Source organism: Apodemus sylvaticus, chromosome 22, assembly GCF_947179515.1.
Source record: "Apodemus sylvaticus chromosome 22, mApoSyl1.1, whole genome shotgun sequence".
Lineage (NCBI taxonomy): Eukaryota > Metazoa > Chordata > Mammalia > Rodentia > Muridae > Apodemus > Apodemus sylvaticus.
The window spans coordinates 44247033-44263624 of record NC_067493.1 but is presented as its reverse complement, the minus strand read 5'-3'; the positions used below and the strand labels follow the sequence as shown (position 1 = coordinate 44263624).

At 56.5% G+C, this 16592-nt stretch overlaps 2 protein-coding genes across 24 annotated transcripts in view; one reads left to right on the top strand and one right to left on the bottom strand.

Moving 5' to 3' along the window:
• Positions 1 to 1217: 1217 nt before the first annotated feature.
• On the top strand, positions 1218 to 9453 carry Rflna (refilin A). Its single transcript, XM_052167934.1, has 3 exons — positions 1218 to 1487; positions 7984 to 8093; positions 8909 to 9453. Exons 1-3 carry the CDS (start codon positions 1317 to 1319, stop codon positions 9240 to 9242), a joined length of 615 nt encoding a protein of 204 aa, XP_052023894.1. The 5' UTR covers positions 1218 to 1316; the 3' UTR covers positions 9243 to 9453.
• Positions 9454 to 14491: 5038 nt separating this feature from the next.
• Positions 14492 to 16592, bottom strand: part of Ncor2 (nuclear receptor corepressor 2) — a 162324-nt gene continuing 160223 nt past the window's right edge. For 22 of the 23 annotated variants that reach the window (XM_052167904.1, XM_052167921.1, XM_052167924.1 and 19 more), the window contains 2 exons: positions 16096 to 16275; positions 14492 to 15660 (listed from right to left, as the gene is read on the bottom strand). In XM_052167904.1, the coding sequence (XP_052023864.1) occupies positions 15479 to 15660; positions 16096 to 16275 (362 nt within the window). In that variant the 3' untranslated portion in view covers positions 14492 to 15478. The remainder of the gene's footprint in view (positions 15661 to 16095; positions 16276 to 16592) is intronic. The other variant, XM_052167923.1, reaches the window with a different exon arrangement.

Sequence of the window (16592 nt, the reverse complement as noted above, 5' to 3'; positions counted from 1 at the left end):
GGTGATTTCACCCGTGTCCAAGTCTAGGCACACCTGGGGGCCAGAGGACTTGGCCAACCTCCAGAGGAGGGCACACCTCTAGGGGCCACTCTGAAGCTGGGGGTCCCTCCTTCTCTTCAGCAGACATGGGGTAGATGGACTAGCAGGGGTCACTTCTCTCCTTTGCAGTATGCCGTCCTGATATCTTTGTAAGTAACCTGCAGGTGTCCCGGCCTCTGCGTCAGGATGCAAAGCTGGAGGCAGATGGTGGGTGGGAAGCCCTTCAGTCCTTGTCAGGAAAGCGGGCAGGATAGGAACCCTGTGTTCTGCTCGGTGAGACAGAGTGGGGTGCCTGCCAGTCAGACAGTTTAGAACAGTGGTTCTCAACCTGTGGGTCGCGACCCCCATGGTGAGAGGTCGAACAACTTTTTCCCAGGGAGTCACCTAAGATCATCAGAAAACATGGGTATTTACAGTCTGGTTCCTAACAGTAGCAAAATAACGCTTATGAAATAGCAGCAAAAATAATTTTATGGTTGGGAGTCACCACAAGGGAAACCCACCCCCCCACACAATAGTAGGTGTTGGGGGCTACGTGCCCCTGCTCCCCTCCCCTCCCCTCTTGTGGGCAACTTCCTAACCATCTCTGTGCCTCAGTTTCCTCCGGAAAATGGAGAGCAAGCATGCACACGCAGGCAGACTGGAGATTAAATACAGCAGTGAGGAGGAGGGCCCCGTGAAGGGAATGGTCGCTATACATCAGGGGTCCTTCAGTCCCCGCGCCCAAGTGGCCCCAGACTTCCCTGTCCAGACAAATTCACCGGAGCAAAAGGAGGGGAGCACCCTGGTGGCCCCTAGGCAGGTCTTGACCGTGGATTCTTGGATCATTTGGTCCCTCACTGTAAAAACACCTCCCCCCCTCCCCCACAGGTTGCTGAAAGTACTTTTCTTGGTGACCCAAGCCAGGTGAGGGACGCAGCAACCCGCGATGGCCCGGCTGATGGCTGAGAGTCCCTGCTGAGGTGGCTGTGGACCCGAGTCAGAGCCACCGAGGGTGGGGGGCAGTGGCTTTTGCAGGCTGGAGACTTTGCAGTCCTCACCCTGCCCTGGCCCAGTGGGTGGCCGGGGGCGGGAGCGAGAGGCGCGGGGCGCAGGCGGAGGAGGGCGGGGAGGGGGCGGCGCCTGGGAAAGGAGGCTCAGCTGGCGGCTGGAGGCGTTTGCATCGCGAGCGAGCGGGTCTCAGCTGGAGCCGCAGGCCGGAGCCTCCTTGTCTCTCCTCTGGCCCAGCGGTGGCAGGGACCCGAGCTGCTGGGGCCCGAGCCCCGCGCCCGCCAGTCATGGTGGGTCACCTGCATCTGCAGGCCATGGGGGACACGCGGGAGCAGAGCCGCGACGGCTTGCTGGACAGTCCGGACTCGGGACTGCCCCCCAGTCCCAGTCCTAGCCCGCCCTTCTACGCCCTGTCGCCGGGCACCCTGGACACCCGTGCTACCCCTGAAACTCCAGCGGTAAGACCCGGGGATCCGGCAGTGGGAGGGCCGTGCAGAAGGGATGGTCTCATCCCTTCTGAGGCGGACGTGGAGTTACTCCGGGCTCACCCGGACCTGCAGGCTGGGAGTTTCGGGGTGATGGCTGGCAGGCAGGAGGACAGAGTAGTATCCGGATGCCCCGAAGTCTACTGACTTACAAGGGGGGCTGTTGTGTTGCGGCTGTCTGTCCGTGGGGGGTCCCGTCGCTGCTGCCGCCTCGCCTCCTACCTTGTTGACCTCCCAGGGCTGCTAAATGGAGCCGGTTTTAAAAACGCACCTCCTGTTGAAGCCTCCCTGGCCTTCGTCTAGTGGGTGCAGAAGTGGAACTGTCCCGGGAGCTGGGACTCTAGGGGTTGGACATGCTTTGCCCAGGCTGCTCTGGCGATGGGGGTAGAGGGTGCAACTTGAAGAAAGGACTGGCAGAACAGAGCAGAGGTTATACATGAGCCCTGTGGCATGGCCCCAACCCCGTGGTTTGATGGCCTCCCCTGGGTGTGTTAGGGACTCTCCCGCCACGGTGTGCAGGGCGCTGGAAGCATTTGAGGCTCCAGGCAACATCCAGCCTGAGTCCTCTTGCAGGCATCGACCCAATCCAGGGAGCAATTTGGTCGTCAGAACTTTTCTTTAAATCTCCCCAGGTGACTCAAGCACGCACGGAAGTTTGAAGCCCGTTTTGAATTGAACTTCTGTCTCTTTGGGGAGGGTGGGTGGAGCGATGGAGGACTTTAGAAGTTAATATAAGCGAGCGGTGCTGTTCTTGGGGGGCTGGGAGAGAATTGGAGCCTCGTGAGGCCAGCGCTCCTACAGCGGGGTAGGCGCCGGCAGTGGAGTTATACTGCCCTGTGGGTGCCCCGTCCGTCTGTGACTTTGTCTGGGCAGGGAAGTCCCAGGGCCATACTCAAGGACACCTGCTAGATGGCACATCCCTCGAGCCAGGGATGGGTCTCCCCACTTCTGTGTCGAGGCACAGAGATGGTTAGGAAGTTGCCCAAAACTGCCCAGCAGAATAGACCCAGGGAACCTGGCTCCAGGGTACAGTTAAATCTGCCCTGGTTTTCACTGTGGAGCGAGTTAACAGCCTTTTGATTATTTAAACAGAAAAATTAAATGTGTAACCGTAGGGTCCAGGTGCTGCTCTTCATCAAGAGAGGAGGTTGTAGTCATGGCAACCTCTCCTCAGGTTTGGGGGCCCAGCTCTGGCTCCGCCCACTTACCTATCTACCAGTTACTACCCACTAGGGCTCCCACTATTTTTTTGGTTTTGTTTTTTTGGTTTTTTTTTTTTGTTTTTGTTTTTGTTTTTGAGACAGGGTTTCTCTGTGTAGCCCTGGCTGTCCTGGAACTCACTCTGTAGACCAGGCTGGCCTTGAAGTCAGAAATCTGCCTGCCTCTGCCTCCCAAGTGGACCCCCCCAGCTGGGTCCTTCCTTCTGGAGTTCCATTCCTTCCTTGCTCTATGGTCTAAGTGCAAGCATCCTGTTTCCCTCCAAGACCCTAACTCTGAGGCCTAGGTACAGGCAGGCCGACAATTGCCGATCAATTGGTCTACCGTGTGGGATAAAAGAAGACTGGCCACACCTTGGGGAGCCAGTTTCAACTGGAAGAGGCTGTAGGAAGGTGGTCAAGGGTTCCCTGGTGTCCTCACATAGGAGCTACCATCACCTTCACAGTGTGACACAGAGCCAGGGATGTAGATTGACAGTCACAGAACGATGCCTCAGAAGCCCAGAGCAAACCAGGCAGTTGGGGGCTAAAAACATGTTTCAGTCTAAGAGGATGTCATATGCCAATGTCCTGTGGCAGAGCCTAGAGAAGAGGAGGAGAATCTGGGCCAGGCTCTGCTAGGTTAAGCGGAGGCTGGAAACTAATGCTTTGTTTTTGTTTTTTTGAAACATAGATTTGTATCTTTAAAACAAAACAAAACAAAACAAAACAAAACAAAACAAAAAAACAGTACCATGAGCTCTCAGGAGCCCCAAATTAGAAACCTCTTTCAGAGATGTAATTGGAAAGTGCTTATGTGGAGAGCAAAGTAGGTGTGTGTGTGTGTGTGTGTGTGTTGCCCTCCTACGTGGCCCCAGGAAAGCAAGATGTATTGGCTGGGATGGGGGCTCTTTGCCTGATACCTTCACCCCAAGAATGCTCAGCCGTCCAGGCAGGACTGCGACGAAAGCAGACTGACCGTGCCTCTGCCACCCTGGGCTCCCAAGCTGGACTTCTGTCTGTGCCAGATGGTAAACATCAGGTGCCCCCCCCCCCCCACCTCCCACACTTCCATCACAGAGCTGTGGTGTGTGGGGCAGACGTGGCGGGGAGCCAGGTCCTGCTGACTGAGAACAGGTCTGTGTCAGAAACAGGCCCCCAACACTTGACAAGCAGTTTGGGCACCGCCTCCGCCCCACCCCCAGACACCCCAACTCATCTAGTTTTACAGCCCACAGGGGACTACAGGTGACTTTGGATCTGTTGGCGGTGCAGCTCTCTGGGTATTTGCTTAGACCACAATCCGCTCTGTGTGTGTGTGTGTGTGTGTGTGTGTGTGTGTGTGTGTGTGTGTAGGCGGGGCTCACTGTTGAATGACAGGAGCTGACAAGAAGCAGAGTGGGTTAGGCTCCGCCTCCCCAGGTTCTGTTGGTTGATTCATAAGAAATGGCTTCAGCACAAGGTAGAGTGCTTCTGAAGACACCCTGGACTATCAGGAGGGGCTGCTTCCTTCCCTCAGGTGGGTGCAGAGCTGGGCCCTGGTCTGAGGAGAAGGGAGTTTGGCATGGTGGATATGACTACTTTGGGGACTTTCTGATGTGTTTTATAAAAAAGAGCCAAGGACATGTTTGTTTGGTAGAGCGCATGATGGTAAGGTGGGAGGGGTGCCCTTGTGGGCCCGTGCTGGTGTAGAATAGAGTTTATTTAGGGCTTGGGAAGAGAAGCCAAGAAGGGAGGGGGTGGGGTGGGGCAAGGCCGGCCAGGAACACGTGGAGAGGGAGGGGTGGGGGATGGGGAGAGAGGGAGAAGGGGCAGAGAGTAAGAGAGCGAGGGGGCACCCAACAGCCCCTTTTACAGTAAGCTGGTGCCAGGTAACTTTCTATGAGGGCTGGTGCCTGGAATCAGGAAGGATGGACGGACAGACAGTCGATAGATGGACAGATGGAAGGAAAAACGAGCAGGCAGATGGATGGAATGCATAGAGGACAGGGCTCAGTGGGCCCGTGGCCAGGGCAAGGAGGTGTCTCTATGGACTCCCGTGGAAGGGAGCCAGTCTGTGGGGTGGGTGAGAGGCTTGTTTGCAGAGGGAGTCAGGGAGGCAGGCAGATCTGCCAGGCCCTCCTTCCAGCCTGGCCTGTCTAACCCCAGGGGTGACTCCACGGCCCCGAGCCCCATGGGTAGGGCTTCTGCTGGGAAGAGTCTCACCTGGAGTGTCCGTGTGAAGAGCAGACAGGCCACGCCCTGACAGGTGTCTGTCTGGGGACCCCAAGCAGCCACTTTCTGGGGAAAGCACCCCAGATGGGACCTGTTGGGATGGCTGCCTCTAAGGTGCCACCAACAGGTGACTTAGAACAGAGGTCACTCTCTCGTGTGTCTGGGGGACCATACAACCAGAAATCAAGGGATTCCCTCCGTGACCGGCGAAGACCATTCCTGGCTTTCGGTGGTAATCCGTATGTCCAGTGACAAATCTGTGGTTTCTTGTGGCAAGGTGTGGCTTTTGGTGGGAGCCCTTGGCTGTGGCATTGGGGTACTCTGTGGTGTGCTGAGATATGGTTGCAGTATCTGCCTCCACCTTCATCCGACTCTGTTCTGATGTCCCTGTTTCTAAGGACACTAGTCAAACAGTGGCAACCTCACACCTGTAGAGACCCCATGGCTGTTCGAGCCACAGCAGGGGGGGTTGGGACTCAACTGTCCTTGTGGGGACAGTATCACCAGTCTTTCTGGCTTGCGGTGGGGACCCATGGTGGTGGCCTCGCTTTCCTTCCAGTTGTACTGCTCTGTGGCTGTTTCTGAGGTCCCTGGCTGTGGCCATTAATAGCCTCTGCCCTCCTGCAGGGAGGACAGGGATGTAGGCTGTTATGGCCCCTTCTTGCTTCATTTCCTCCTGAGCCGAGGTAGCCTCACCCCAAGCCTGTCACAAACATATTCAAAACGCAGCTGAAGACCAGGGTTTAATTCCAGCACAGCACGTGGGAAGGTGAGGCAGGAGCACAGCTGGGAGTTCCGGGCCAGCCTGGTCTAGAGAATGAGAGACTTCATTTAAAACAAACCAGAAGCTGCCAAGGGTGTCTTTGACCCTTTGCAAAGTCTCCATGTAGCATTGTGTGTGGGGGTGTGCATGGGTGTGGCAGGGGTCCCTCCAGCAGCTGTCCATGGGGGTTCCCCTCCTTCATGGGTAGGTGCTTAGTGGTCTAATGATTTCCATGGTCCACAACACTATTTTGGCCCAGTGGCTGTATCCGCTGTGTGTCTTGGTTCAGCTAGGCCAGCTCACCCTTCTCCCGTCCCCCGCCGCAGGTGGGGCCGTCTCTGTGTGGCACCTCGCTCTCTGCCATACTGTGTTATCGTTCCCCCTGGCTTTGGATTTTCCCAGGGTGCCAAGCCCCATGTCACCGTATCTCCAGCCGTCGGTGTTTACCATCAGTCACTAGGCTGGGTCGCCAGTGGCTCATTCTGTTCAGAGCCTCCGCCCTTTGCCCTGCCGAGGCCAGCTCTGGTCCCCACCTCACCCCTATCTGACCAGGAGTTAGTCAGCTGCCCATGGCTCTCTGCACTCAGGAGAGGGCAAGGCTAGGGTCAGGGCCAGCTTGAGGGGGGGGGGTGTCCATTAGGATTGGTAGGTGCCCTCAGACCTTTCTTCCCCTCTACCCTGGTGTCCCAGAGCTGCAAGGGGGACAATGACATCCCTGGGAACTGGACATCCTCTAGTCCCCAGTGTGGATCCCACTGCAGTTGGCACACTTCGGGTCACAGATGCCCACTGACGCCCTGCCATCGCAGCTGTAGCTCTCAGAGTTCACCTTATGTGTATACATGGGTACCAAGTCCATGCCCGGTACCCACCGAGACCGGCAGGGAGTATCAGTCCCCTGGAGCCCGAGTTAGGCGTTTGTGAGCCACCATGTGGCTGTTGGGAACTGAACCTGGGTCCTCTGCCAAAGCAGTAAGTGTTCCTAACCACTGAACCATCCGGCAGCCCCTTGGAGAATCTTTTTCAGACTTGAAACAGGGCTCCTGAACCCTGGGTGGCCACCCGTCTGGGATTTTCTGTGCCCTTGGGGAGGCCCAGTGAGGCAGATGCTTTGATGTGAAGACTCCAGTGTAGACGGAGCCTGGGGCTATGTGTTTACACCTCTGGGGTTGGGGGGGGGGCATTGTTTCTTAGTCAATGCAGTCGAGCTTTTCCTGTGGGCTCTGTAAAACAGCCAGCTCTACAGGCTGCAGGGCGAGAGGTCCTCAAAATAACCCTCCGCCGGGGTTTTAACTGCAGGAATCTCCTACAGGGAGTGGCTAGTGGCTACCACCAGCTTCCCTTGGTATTTAGCCCTGGAATCCGACAGGACATGTCCAGCCGCCCTGCCCCAGTGGACACCTGGGCTCTGACCTAGCTCTCGGGGCCTGCAGCCTCCCTGTGGGCAGCTGAACTGTTTTTCCAGGGGCGCCCTTTGGGGAGCTGGCTCCCTCCCTGTGAATTGGGCTTTGGCTGACTGGCAGAGTCCTGCATGATCCACACCCCCACCCCCCACCCGCTGGAATGGGGCTGCTGCAGGTTGGTCAGGGCTGCTGCAGGAAGCGGCCCCAAGATTGTTGGGCTCCCTGTTTTGTTTTGTTTTTTACCTCTCAGTCTGTCTCGAGGATCTCATGTAGCCCAGGATGGCCTTGGACTCTGTGCATCTGAAGATGCCCTATGAATTCTAATCCTTCTGATTGCACCTTCTGCCTGCTGGGATTGCAGGCCCCCATTTGTGGGGTTCTGGAAGTAGAGGCCTCATGGGTGGTAGGGAAGGAAGCCTTCTAACGTCTGAGTTAAGACACTGAGCCCAGGAGCCATATTTTCTTTTCATTCCAGATGAACCAAAGAGGGGCAGCAGGCTGGGGCTACACATCCAAATGCCTACATCTAAAGTCTTAGCCCTCGTTCACAGCCTTCTTCCAAGGCCACGTGGACCTAGTGCTGTGCCGGGGGTCTAATGAGCAGACTTACCTTGTGCATTTGCAGAGACCAGCAAGCTGTAGCCTCTCTAGTATTATTTCCGTAAGCACCGTATCTGGGAACTTTGTGGCCTAGATCAATGCTGGTGTCTCTCGATCCTGAGGCCGCATGGGGTCCCATGGGAGACGGGTGCCTCAGGTGACTCAGGCATTATACATTAATCCCACCTAGGGTGCTGGTGTATGAAGACAGTCACCCCCGCCCCCCCCAATTCTCAGTACTGTGGGTAGTATACACATAGAGATCCCTTCCTCTCTGCCATTTCCCCTCTTAGGCCACTTCCCTGTTCCAAAATCCCCCTGCCCTGGAGATGAGGTCCCGGCTGCTGCCTGTATTCTTCGGGGAGAGCATCCAGGTGGACCCAGAACCTGCACATGAAATCCGGTGAGTAGGTCAAGAGGGAAGTGGGTGGGTCGCAGCTTGGGGAACATCCCAGCAGAGCTGGGTGCAGAGTGTGGACACCCACCTAGCTGGAGGGGGGCGGGGCCATGTCTGGAGTGGAACAGCCCACCTAGTTGGAGGGGGCGGGGCAATGTCTGGAGTGGGACAGCCCACCTAGTTGGAGGGGGCGGGGCAATGTCTGGAGTGGGACAGCCCACCTAGTTGGAGGGGGCGGGGCAATGTCTGGAGTGGAACAGCCCACCTAGTTGGAGGGGGGCGGGGCCATGTCTGTGTGCAGCCAGCTGGGGGGGGGGGAGGGGGACCCAACAACCCATACCCCCCTGGTGCTGTGTACTCTGCTTGGTGTCAAACCAGAAACCATGGGAGTAGCATTGATGTCACTGACTGGCCCCTCTGAAGGGGGAACGGCCCACCAGGAGGGGCTGTGGGGACTTTCGATAGGTTTTCTTATAGCAAAATTGGAGTGGGCTTTAAGGGGTGCACTCGCTCTGCTCTCCCACATGACCTCTGACATCATTGTCCCCCGAATACTGAAATATGCTCCAATACCACACATTTCTCTACAGTCACAATCCACTGCCACAAAGCCACCACCCAGATGGAACCTATCATCCCAATCTATCCTTTCTTGTCTTTCCCCACAATTTAGGGCCCAGCTGTCTGCGGTGCTTGTCACTCTTTAGTCTCCCCGCTGGGATTTTGACCCTTCACAGTTAAGGTCAAGAAGGGGGGTTCTGGATAAGGCTAGTCACTGAGGGTGGTGGGTAACTCACCCCCTTCATTACTGTCCTTCCCAGCTGTAACTCTGAGGTTACCTACGCCTCAGAAAGATACTTCCGCGACAAGATCTTCTACGCTCCGGTGCCCACGGTCACGGCCTACAGCGAGACCATCGTGGCGGCGCCCAACTGCACGTGGCGGAGTTACCGCAGCCAATTGACCCTGGAGCCCCGCCCACGGGCCCTGCGCTTCGGAAGCACCGCCATCATCTTCCCCAAACTGGCCCGCAGCTCGTTCCGCACCACCCTGAGCTGTAGCCTGGGCCAGCCGCGGCACTGGTACTCCTCCAGCCTGCAGCTGCGGCGGTGCGGGGACCCTGCACCCAGTTCCGGCGGTGCCGATGTACTCTGAGGAGCTGAGTGTGGGAGAGGTCCAGGAAAGATGGCCAGGTTAGGCTGGCTGTGCCCGAGCTCCAGCCTAGAGGATTCCGGGAATGCATCTTTCATTAGCCTTCCCAGGCTCTGTGGCCTTACGGCCAGGGCCAAGCATGTCCTGGTGTGCCCTTGAGGCAAAGGCGGCCCTATGTGCCACAGGACGCAGGGCATTCAGCCATGGTCTGGCTGGCAACCTCATTCTCGGAGAGGCTCGTTTCCAAAATAGGCCATTTACAAAGGCCCATCCCAGCTGAGAACCGCAGGTGTGGGGGCGAGCTAGGTCACCTTGAACTGAGATGGTGAATGCTGGGGGTACCCAGAACACGTCCTCTGCTGTGCAGAGCACAGCCCTCCAGGGCAGCCCCCGTGTCCACACAAGACACATTCCCAACTAGCTTACAACTCTTGGGCCTCAAAGCTCTCTCACAGGTGCCCAGGGAGGCTTCAAAGCTAATGACGGGACACTGCCAATAACTGCCTATGGCTGACTCTGGACCTGAGCCTCCGGCAGGGCTTAGAACCCCAAGAGAAACTGTGCCTGCTTTTCTTGGCCTCCTGTTCTTGCTTAGGATGGGATTCTACAGTTACACCAGTTTCGGCTCTTGCCCACAACCCGGTGCTGTCCCACTGTGCCCAGGCTAAAATGAGTCCCCGAGTCCGCTTTAGAGGTGAAGGTGTCCCTTTGCCTCATTTGTAGCTGGAAACCTGCCTACTGCCTCTGCTGTGGCCCTGAGGGAAGGGACTCTCTTTGTGGGGCAAATAGAACCCAAATGACTGATAGATTTCTATCAATCTATTAGCTTATCCGAGGTACTCCCAGGTTAAAGAACAGTTTAAGAAATTAGTGAATTATCTTAATAAAACATACCTGCACAGCCAGGACGCCGTTTCTGAGATGCCTTTGAGAAGCTGGGAAGCTGGATACGCCCGCACCCACTTTTCTTCCCACCTAGTGTTAGGTTCTGAGGAAGCCTGGCTTCCCTGCAGTTTACCCCCTCAGCAGTTCACCTGTCCTTGTGGCTCTAGGTCATGAAGGGGAGCCCAGAGGTCAGGAGAATGGGGTGCCGGGTCTGAGAGGATCCAGTCCCAGCCCTTGGGGGCTTGCCACCCTAAGGTCATGTTCCCAGATGCCCTGCCCTAGGGTGCTTTGTGTTAAATGATCGTTTGCCTGGCCCTCCAATACCAGGCAGGGAAGACCCTGTAGTATTCGCCAGAGTGGCACCCGCCCCCAGGGCTGGCAGTAATCACAAGGTGCCCAGGTGCCTTTTTGTTATTTTTGAGACAGGGTTTACCACGTAGTCTTAGCTGTCCTGAAATTCCCTCTGGAGACCAAGCTGTCCTTGAATTCACAGAGATCTGGCTACCTCTGCCTCCCATGTGCTGGGATTAAAGACCCATGCCACCATGCCCAGCTTGTGGGTAGTGCTGCTTTATGCTGTAAAATGTGTGAAAAAAAATCTGTAGTACTCATGCCTGCAGTAAATGTGATTACTCCCCTTCTCGCCAGCCAGACTTGTGCCCTGGCCCTTTGGACACCTCGCCGTCTTGTGGGCAGCAGAGAGAGAACCTTAGTCTCCAACCTGGGCCTGTGCACTCATCCACCCTGTCCTCAGTCACAGCCACAGCATCTCCAAAGGGAGTGCTGGGGCGTGGAGAGAGCCTAGGATGGGTGTGGGCTGGGGGCTGGAGAGCCTGCTGGAAGCCATGGCTGGGTCCCCACAGCTGCCCGGAGAATCTGTCCCGACTGACTGAGGCGCTTCTGTAGGCCATGTTAGCCTCACTGAGCGCAGTCTCAGATCCCTGGACTAGCTGTCAAGGATGAGGGATGTGTGTCCTTCCACACAGGCCACGCATGGCTTGCTTCCCTCAAGCTCCTAGCAACCGGTACACCTTGTCACGTAGCTTGTCCGAGCTGGGAAAGAGCTGAGGTATCCGCCATTGCCACGGCCGGTCTCTAGATGGGCGGGCTGGAGACACCCCAAGCCCTACTGGCTGCCTGAGGGCCTCTTAGCACAACCCTTGCCCTTGGGCCTCACTGACCCGCATTGTAGAGTGCTCTACACTAGACTTGGACCTCTCTCTCTCTCTCCACCCTCCTCTTCCTCTTTGCAAGCCCAAACTGCTCCAATTTAAGAAAACCAGCCCTGGCTTTTCCCACAAATTCCTTAGGAGTCCCCTGCTAGGCCCTGACTCACTTTTCTCGCACAGGCTGTGTCCCCCACAGCCTGTCTTTTGAAGGCTGCCACTTCTAGGAAGTCCCCCTTGACTGACCTGGCCTGTGCTGTTTCTGAGGCAAGCCAAGGGGACTAGTGCGTATCTGACTGGCGGGCAGACCCCTCCTTTGGGAAAGGGGTCAGTCTGTATCTGCCTTGATGCAGGATTAGCTCTCTGTACTGAGAGACCCAGAGGAGAGACCATAGGTGCTCTTAGAGAAGGATAGACCCCAGCTGGACTTGGCAGTGTGCCCAAGTATCTTCCTGGGAGGCAAGGGTGAGAGAAGTCACGTGGAGTGAGGACAGGCTGGTCACAGCTAGGGGACAGGAAAAACACTCCAAAGGCAGAGCCACAAGCTCTTGTGTCATGGTCCGGGCCTCAGAAACGGACAAGGGAGACATAGTTTCGTGTCTGAGAGGCAGAGATGGGGCTGGAGGAGACAACGGGGTAGGTCCGCTCAGACCAGCTCTAAGTGCAATGGCAGCCAAGGGACACCACATTGTGAACTGGAGTAGCAGCAAAACCACCTGTCTGTCCAGGCGGGGAGCTGGCTGCGTCCAGGATGAGACCCATACCGCCCCCTGGCTGCCGGCTTTTGTACTGCAGTCTGGACGCAGGCTGAGCCCTGCCAGGCCAGCCTGGTGGCTTCCAGGCTGGCTTCTTTCTGCTCATGTCTGCTCCTGACAGTTCACAGGCAACCTAGGAGTCTCTGGAGGATGCAAATGCATCTTCACACTCTAGCGTGGATATTCCAGGCAGCTGGGGAGGTGGCATTGGGGGACAGCGATACACACCTCCCCTGGACCGAATCCTCTCTACTCCCTGAGCCTTCATGATCAGACCCCTGCCCACAGCTGCTTCTGATCCAGGGTGCTCCCGGTTGTGAAACCCCTTTTCATTATGAGACCCCGCAGCCCTCACTCACCTGCCAGCAGAGCCAAGGTGGGGTTCATTCTGGAACCTTGGGGTTCTCTGTCATAGCATGCCCGGCTGCCCGGGCTCAGAGCTGAAGATCAGGGCAAGGCAGGCACCTTGGCAGAAAGAGTGTGACTCTGCCAGAGGGAGGAAGACTCTGGCACGCATGGGCCTGCATGGTTCCTCCCTACACCCCCCGCCCCTTTGAATGGCCAGCCTCTGAGGACACTAAAGCAGCTACTTGCAGCGGGTAGGCCGAGTGAGTTCAGTCCATGCCTTTGCAGACCCGCTGTCAAACTAGCTCTGGAGCCAGGTGACAGGTTGGGGACAGCAGGCTGAGGTGTCACAACCATTAGCAGAGGGTATGTATGGATGTAGCGGGCCCCAGGCCCCAGGCCCCAGGCCGGGGCCAATCAACTGATTCAGCATGAAGGCTGAAAGCTCTCTTAGCCCTGCTATATGAGAAGCAATATTACAGTTGGTTTCAATGTCATTCTGTCACAAATGAGGTGAGCCAGGGCCTCACTTGAAGAGCTGTCCCGATGGCTTTGATGTAGGAAGACACTGATTGAGGGCGGCACCTTCAGGCAGCAGCCAGATAAAAAGGGCTCACCAAGAGGAAGATCAGAGTGGCTTTGCCTCACTGATACCACCGCCAGCTAGGATTTCTAAGCTTTCCAGGTGGACTGGGGACCAGCGGCTCTCCAGAAACCTTCTGGCCTCCCGGGTGCCAGACTGGGACAACTGAGGCATTCTGCCTTGTGGACTCAGTGACTAAGGGTCGCCGCTCTGTAGTGGGACAACTCTGGGGCATTCGGGCCCACGGGCCACATAAACTGCTTAGTTCTCAGCGTTGCGGACGGGGCTTGGCTGCTGTTACTATTTTAAAGTTCACTCAAGGGGCTCGAGAGACGGTTCAGTGGTTAAGAGCACCTGGTACTCTTCCAGACGGCCCAGGCAGGGTTCACTCTCCAACACCCACATTGGTGACTCACAAGCATCTGTCTCCAGTCTGATCTCTGCAGATACTAGCATGCATGTGGCGCAGATAGATATACAGACCAAACATTCATACACATGAAATATAAATAAAATGAATATTTTAAAAAGCTTATTCTTAATAAATTCTGATACACACACACACACACTCTTACTAATTCCTCTGAGCAGTGGTTCTCAACCTGTGGGCTGCAACCCCAAAGAGGTTTGAACAACCTTTCACAGGGGGCACTGCATATATCAGCTATCCTGCATATCAGATATTTATGTTACAATTCACAACAGCAGCAAAATCAGTTATGAAGTAGCAATGAAAATAATTCTGTGGTGGGGGGGGGGGAGTCACCACAACATGAGTCATGGAACCAGAAAGGTTGAGAACCATTGCTCTGGAGAACCCTGGCTCAAACAGGCACCAAGGGGACAGCGTGGCTCTTTTCTGAGTTTCTTAGATCAAACCCAAAGAGAGAGGGTAGGTGTGGTCATGTCGGTCAGGCCCAAGAATACTTACCACCGACACAACAGACAGGACAAAAACAGTGCCCGGCAAGAAGCCAGAGTCACCCAGGACACCCTCACTGTGGGCCTGACTGCTGGGCAGGCATTCACACTCACAAGCAAGAACACTAGAGGCTCAGGCACGGGCAAGGACCCTGATGCCTACTCCGAGACAGTTATCTTCACAAGGTAAATACCGCACACACTGTCACCGTGGAGGAAACGGCTTTGCCCCCTTCACCACAGTGTAAATGACTACGCTGTTACAGGTGTGAACGCCCAGGATCTTCTTCACGGGTGTGAGCACCTCCACACGGTCACCATATATGTATCTGCTGGCTTCCCCACAAGTGTGAACACCCCTGTACGATGACCACACGTGTGAATAGCCAACAGGTTCCCCATAGGTGTGAACATCCAGCCAGCATGGTTTCCACAGCACAAGTACCTGGTGGCTTCCTCCTATGCGTGAACACAGGATGCCCTCTGGTGGCACTGTGCTTGGGGGTCAATGTTCACTGCTGAGTGCTGACTTTAAGGAACTCTTGTGGTTGCCTGGTGCCTGCTGCCCAGTGAGAAGCAGAGTAGAAACTTTGTAACTTGAGTATATTTGCTTTTTAATTGGAACAACATGTGTAAATGACAGAACGCCGCCGCCGTGCACAGATAGCGGCCACAGAATACGCATCAAGTCCATTCTGCCCAAGGAAGGGAGGGGGGCACAGTCTTGTGTGCCGGAGCCCCGCCCCCCAGTCCTGCGTATGGTGGGGCCACCGCCTTGGCCAGCACAGACCTCTGGAACAGTAAGCAGAGACCAAAGCACAGCGGCAGTAACACGGGCGAGTCCTTCCTTGTGAAACGTCTGAATTAACTCATTGAAGGTATCAAAAATATACCCTGTAAGCCAACACCAGTCACATCTGCCTGCCCTGCCGTCGCTGCAGCGACAGGCCGGGAACGGTCCAGTTCCTGCAAACATCCGTGCCCCAGGCCGTGCCTGGCCCCTTGTGCACCCACCTGGACTGATGGGCTCCCAGTCTTGTGGGCTGGGTGGCCTTTGGGGACTGCGATGACAGCGTTGGGGCAGGATAAGCTGGGAACGTCTGTCTGTCCAGAGCGCGAGCAGGCTGGGGGGAAGGGGGAGCAGGGCCGCGAGCTCAGCGTAGACTTTGGTTCCAAATGCGGTAAAGGGACGAGGCAGTGGCACGGAGGTGCCTGGTCATCCTGTGCTGGGTCCCCGCTGCCCAGGTGCACGAGTGCAGCTGACACACGAGTGTTGTGCCCCACTCCCGGCCCGCTGTCCTCCCCTCCTGTCCACTCCCCTCTCAAGCACCAGGTAAACATCCCCTGAGTGTAAGGTCACTGCACAGGGCCAGCCCGGGGCGGGAGTCTTAGTTAAGGCTTTAGACAGGCAGGATGCCAGCTCTGGATGGACAGATGAGTGAGTGGATGGACGGACGGATGGACGCGCAGGCAGACTCAGGGGCTCCTCCTTCCTCAGTCGCGGGAGTCAGCAGCTGTCTGCTCCATGCTGGGCTGCTTCTGCCTCGTGCAGGGACCTGGCACCGCTCCCCCCCCAGCTTGTGGTCACTCGCTGTCCGAGAGCGTCTCGTACTGTGAACACAGCAGTGGCTTGGGCTCCTCGTCCCAGGCGTGGTGGGGACCAGCTAGGGGCCCGCTGCCTGCTGCGAGGCCAGGTGGGGGTGGGGAGGCCATGACACCTGCCTGTAGCCTCATAATCAAAGGGTTGTAGGGGAATGGCGTGGACCCTGCGGGAAAGATGGGAGAGTGCTGGAGAAGGCTCTGTAAGCGGTGTGGCCACCTCAGGACCCGTCTACCACACAAGAAACCAGAGCCTGGGCCTCTTAGGCCAGGACTATCCTCCTCTATCTCTGGAGTTTCTCAAAACCAGCCTTCTCCCTCTGCCTCTGCGCTAGTCAGCCCTAGGGCCTGTGGTAACCTTTCCATTTGTCCTTCTGTTCTATCTTCTGCTTTCCCATCAATATCCTACAAGTGCTTGACAGGCAGGAAGGGATGCCAAGCTCTCCTGTATGACCAGCCATGCCTGGAAAGCCTGCCAACTGTACAGGCCTCTCTGATAAGTTACTTCCTATACCCTTCCTTGCTAGGTGGGGACCAGTGACTGCCTCCCCTGGGTAGCCCGGGGAACCCCGTCTACATCTCTGGCCCTAGCTGATACTCACCTGCAGATGAGGGCCGGTCTTCCCACACACGGTTGGTGAGTGGTGTTCGGCGGTTGCAGTCCCCCTCCGAGTGTACTGAGGAGACAGAAGGTGGTCGGTCTCCAGTCGCCAGGCCTGGCGCTGGCGACTTGGCTTTTCGGCTGCTGGGTCTTCCAGAGACCTTGGCTTTCCCACCTCCACCTGCAGGGGACAAGTGGGAAGGGGCTGAGTTGGATGGGGTTGACAGTGGGACACCCACACCAGCACTGAGGAGGGGCAGTGGGGCTGATTCTGCCTTGGGGAGCCACCTGCCTCCTGGGGCCCCAAGATAGAAACCTAATGCGAGAAACCCTGAGCCAGGAGGCTAAGAGGTCTACCAGATGGCCAGAGCCAGCCCTTGGCATGGATCAAAGAGAAATGAACGTTTGCTATGAGTGAGAGATTGATGACTGTTTTCTTAGGTGCCCCCACCAGGACTGTACCCCTCACTGAGAAATGTCAGATCTTGGCTGGATGAC

Bases quoted from the DNA above. Each gene is read 5' to 3' on its own strand.
- Rflna (XM_052167934.1), top strand. From the start codon at position 1,317: ATGGTGGGTCACCTGCATCTGCAGGCCATGGGGGACACGCGGGAGCAG. The intron at 1,488-7,983 runs GTAAGACCCGGG...TTCCCCTCTTAG, and splicing joins CTACCCCTGAAACTCCAGCG to GCCACTTCCCTGTTCCAAAA. The intron at 8,094-8,908 runs GTGAGTAGGTCA...TGTCCTTCCCAG, and splicing joins GAACCTGCACATGAAATCCG to CTGTAACTCTGAGGTTACCT.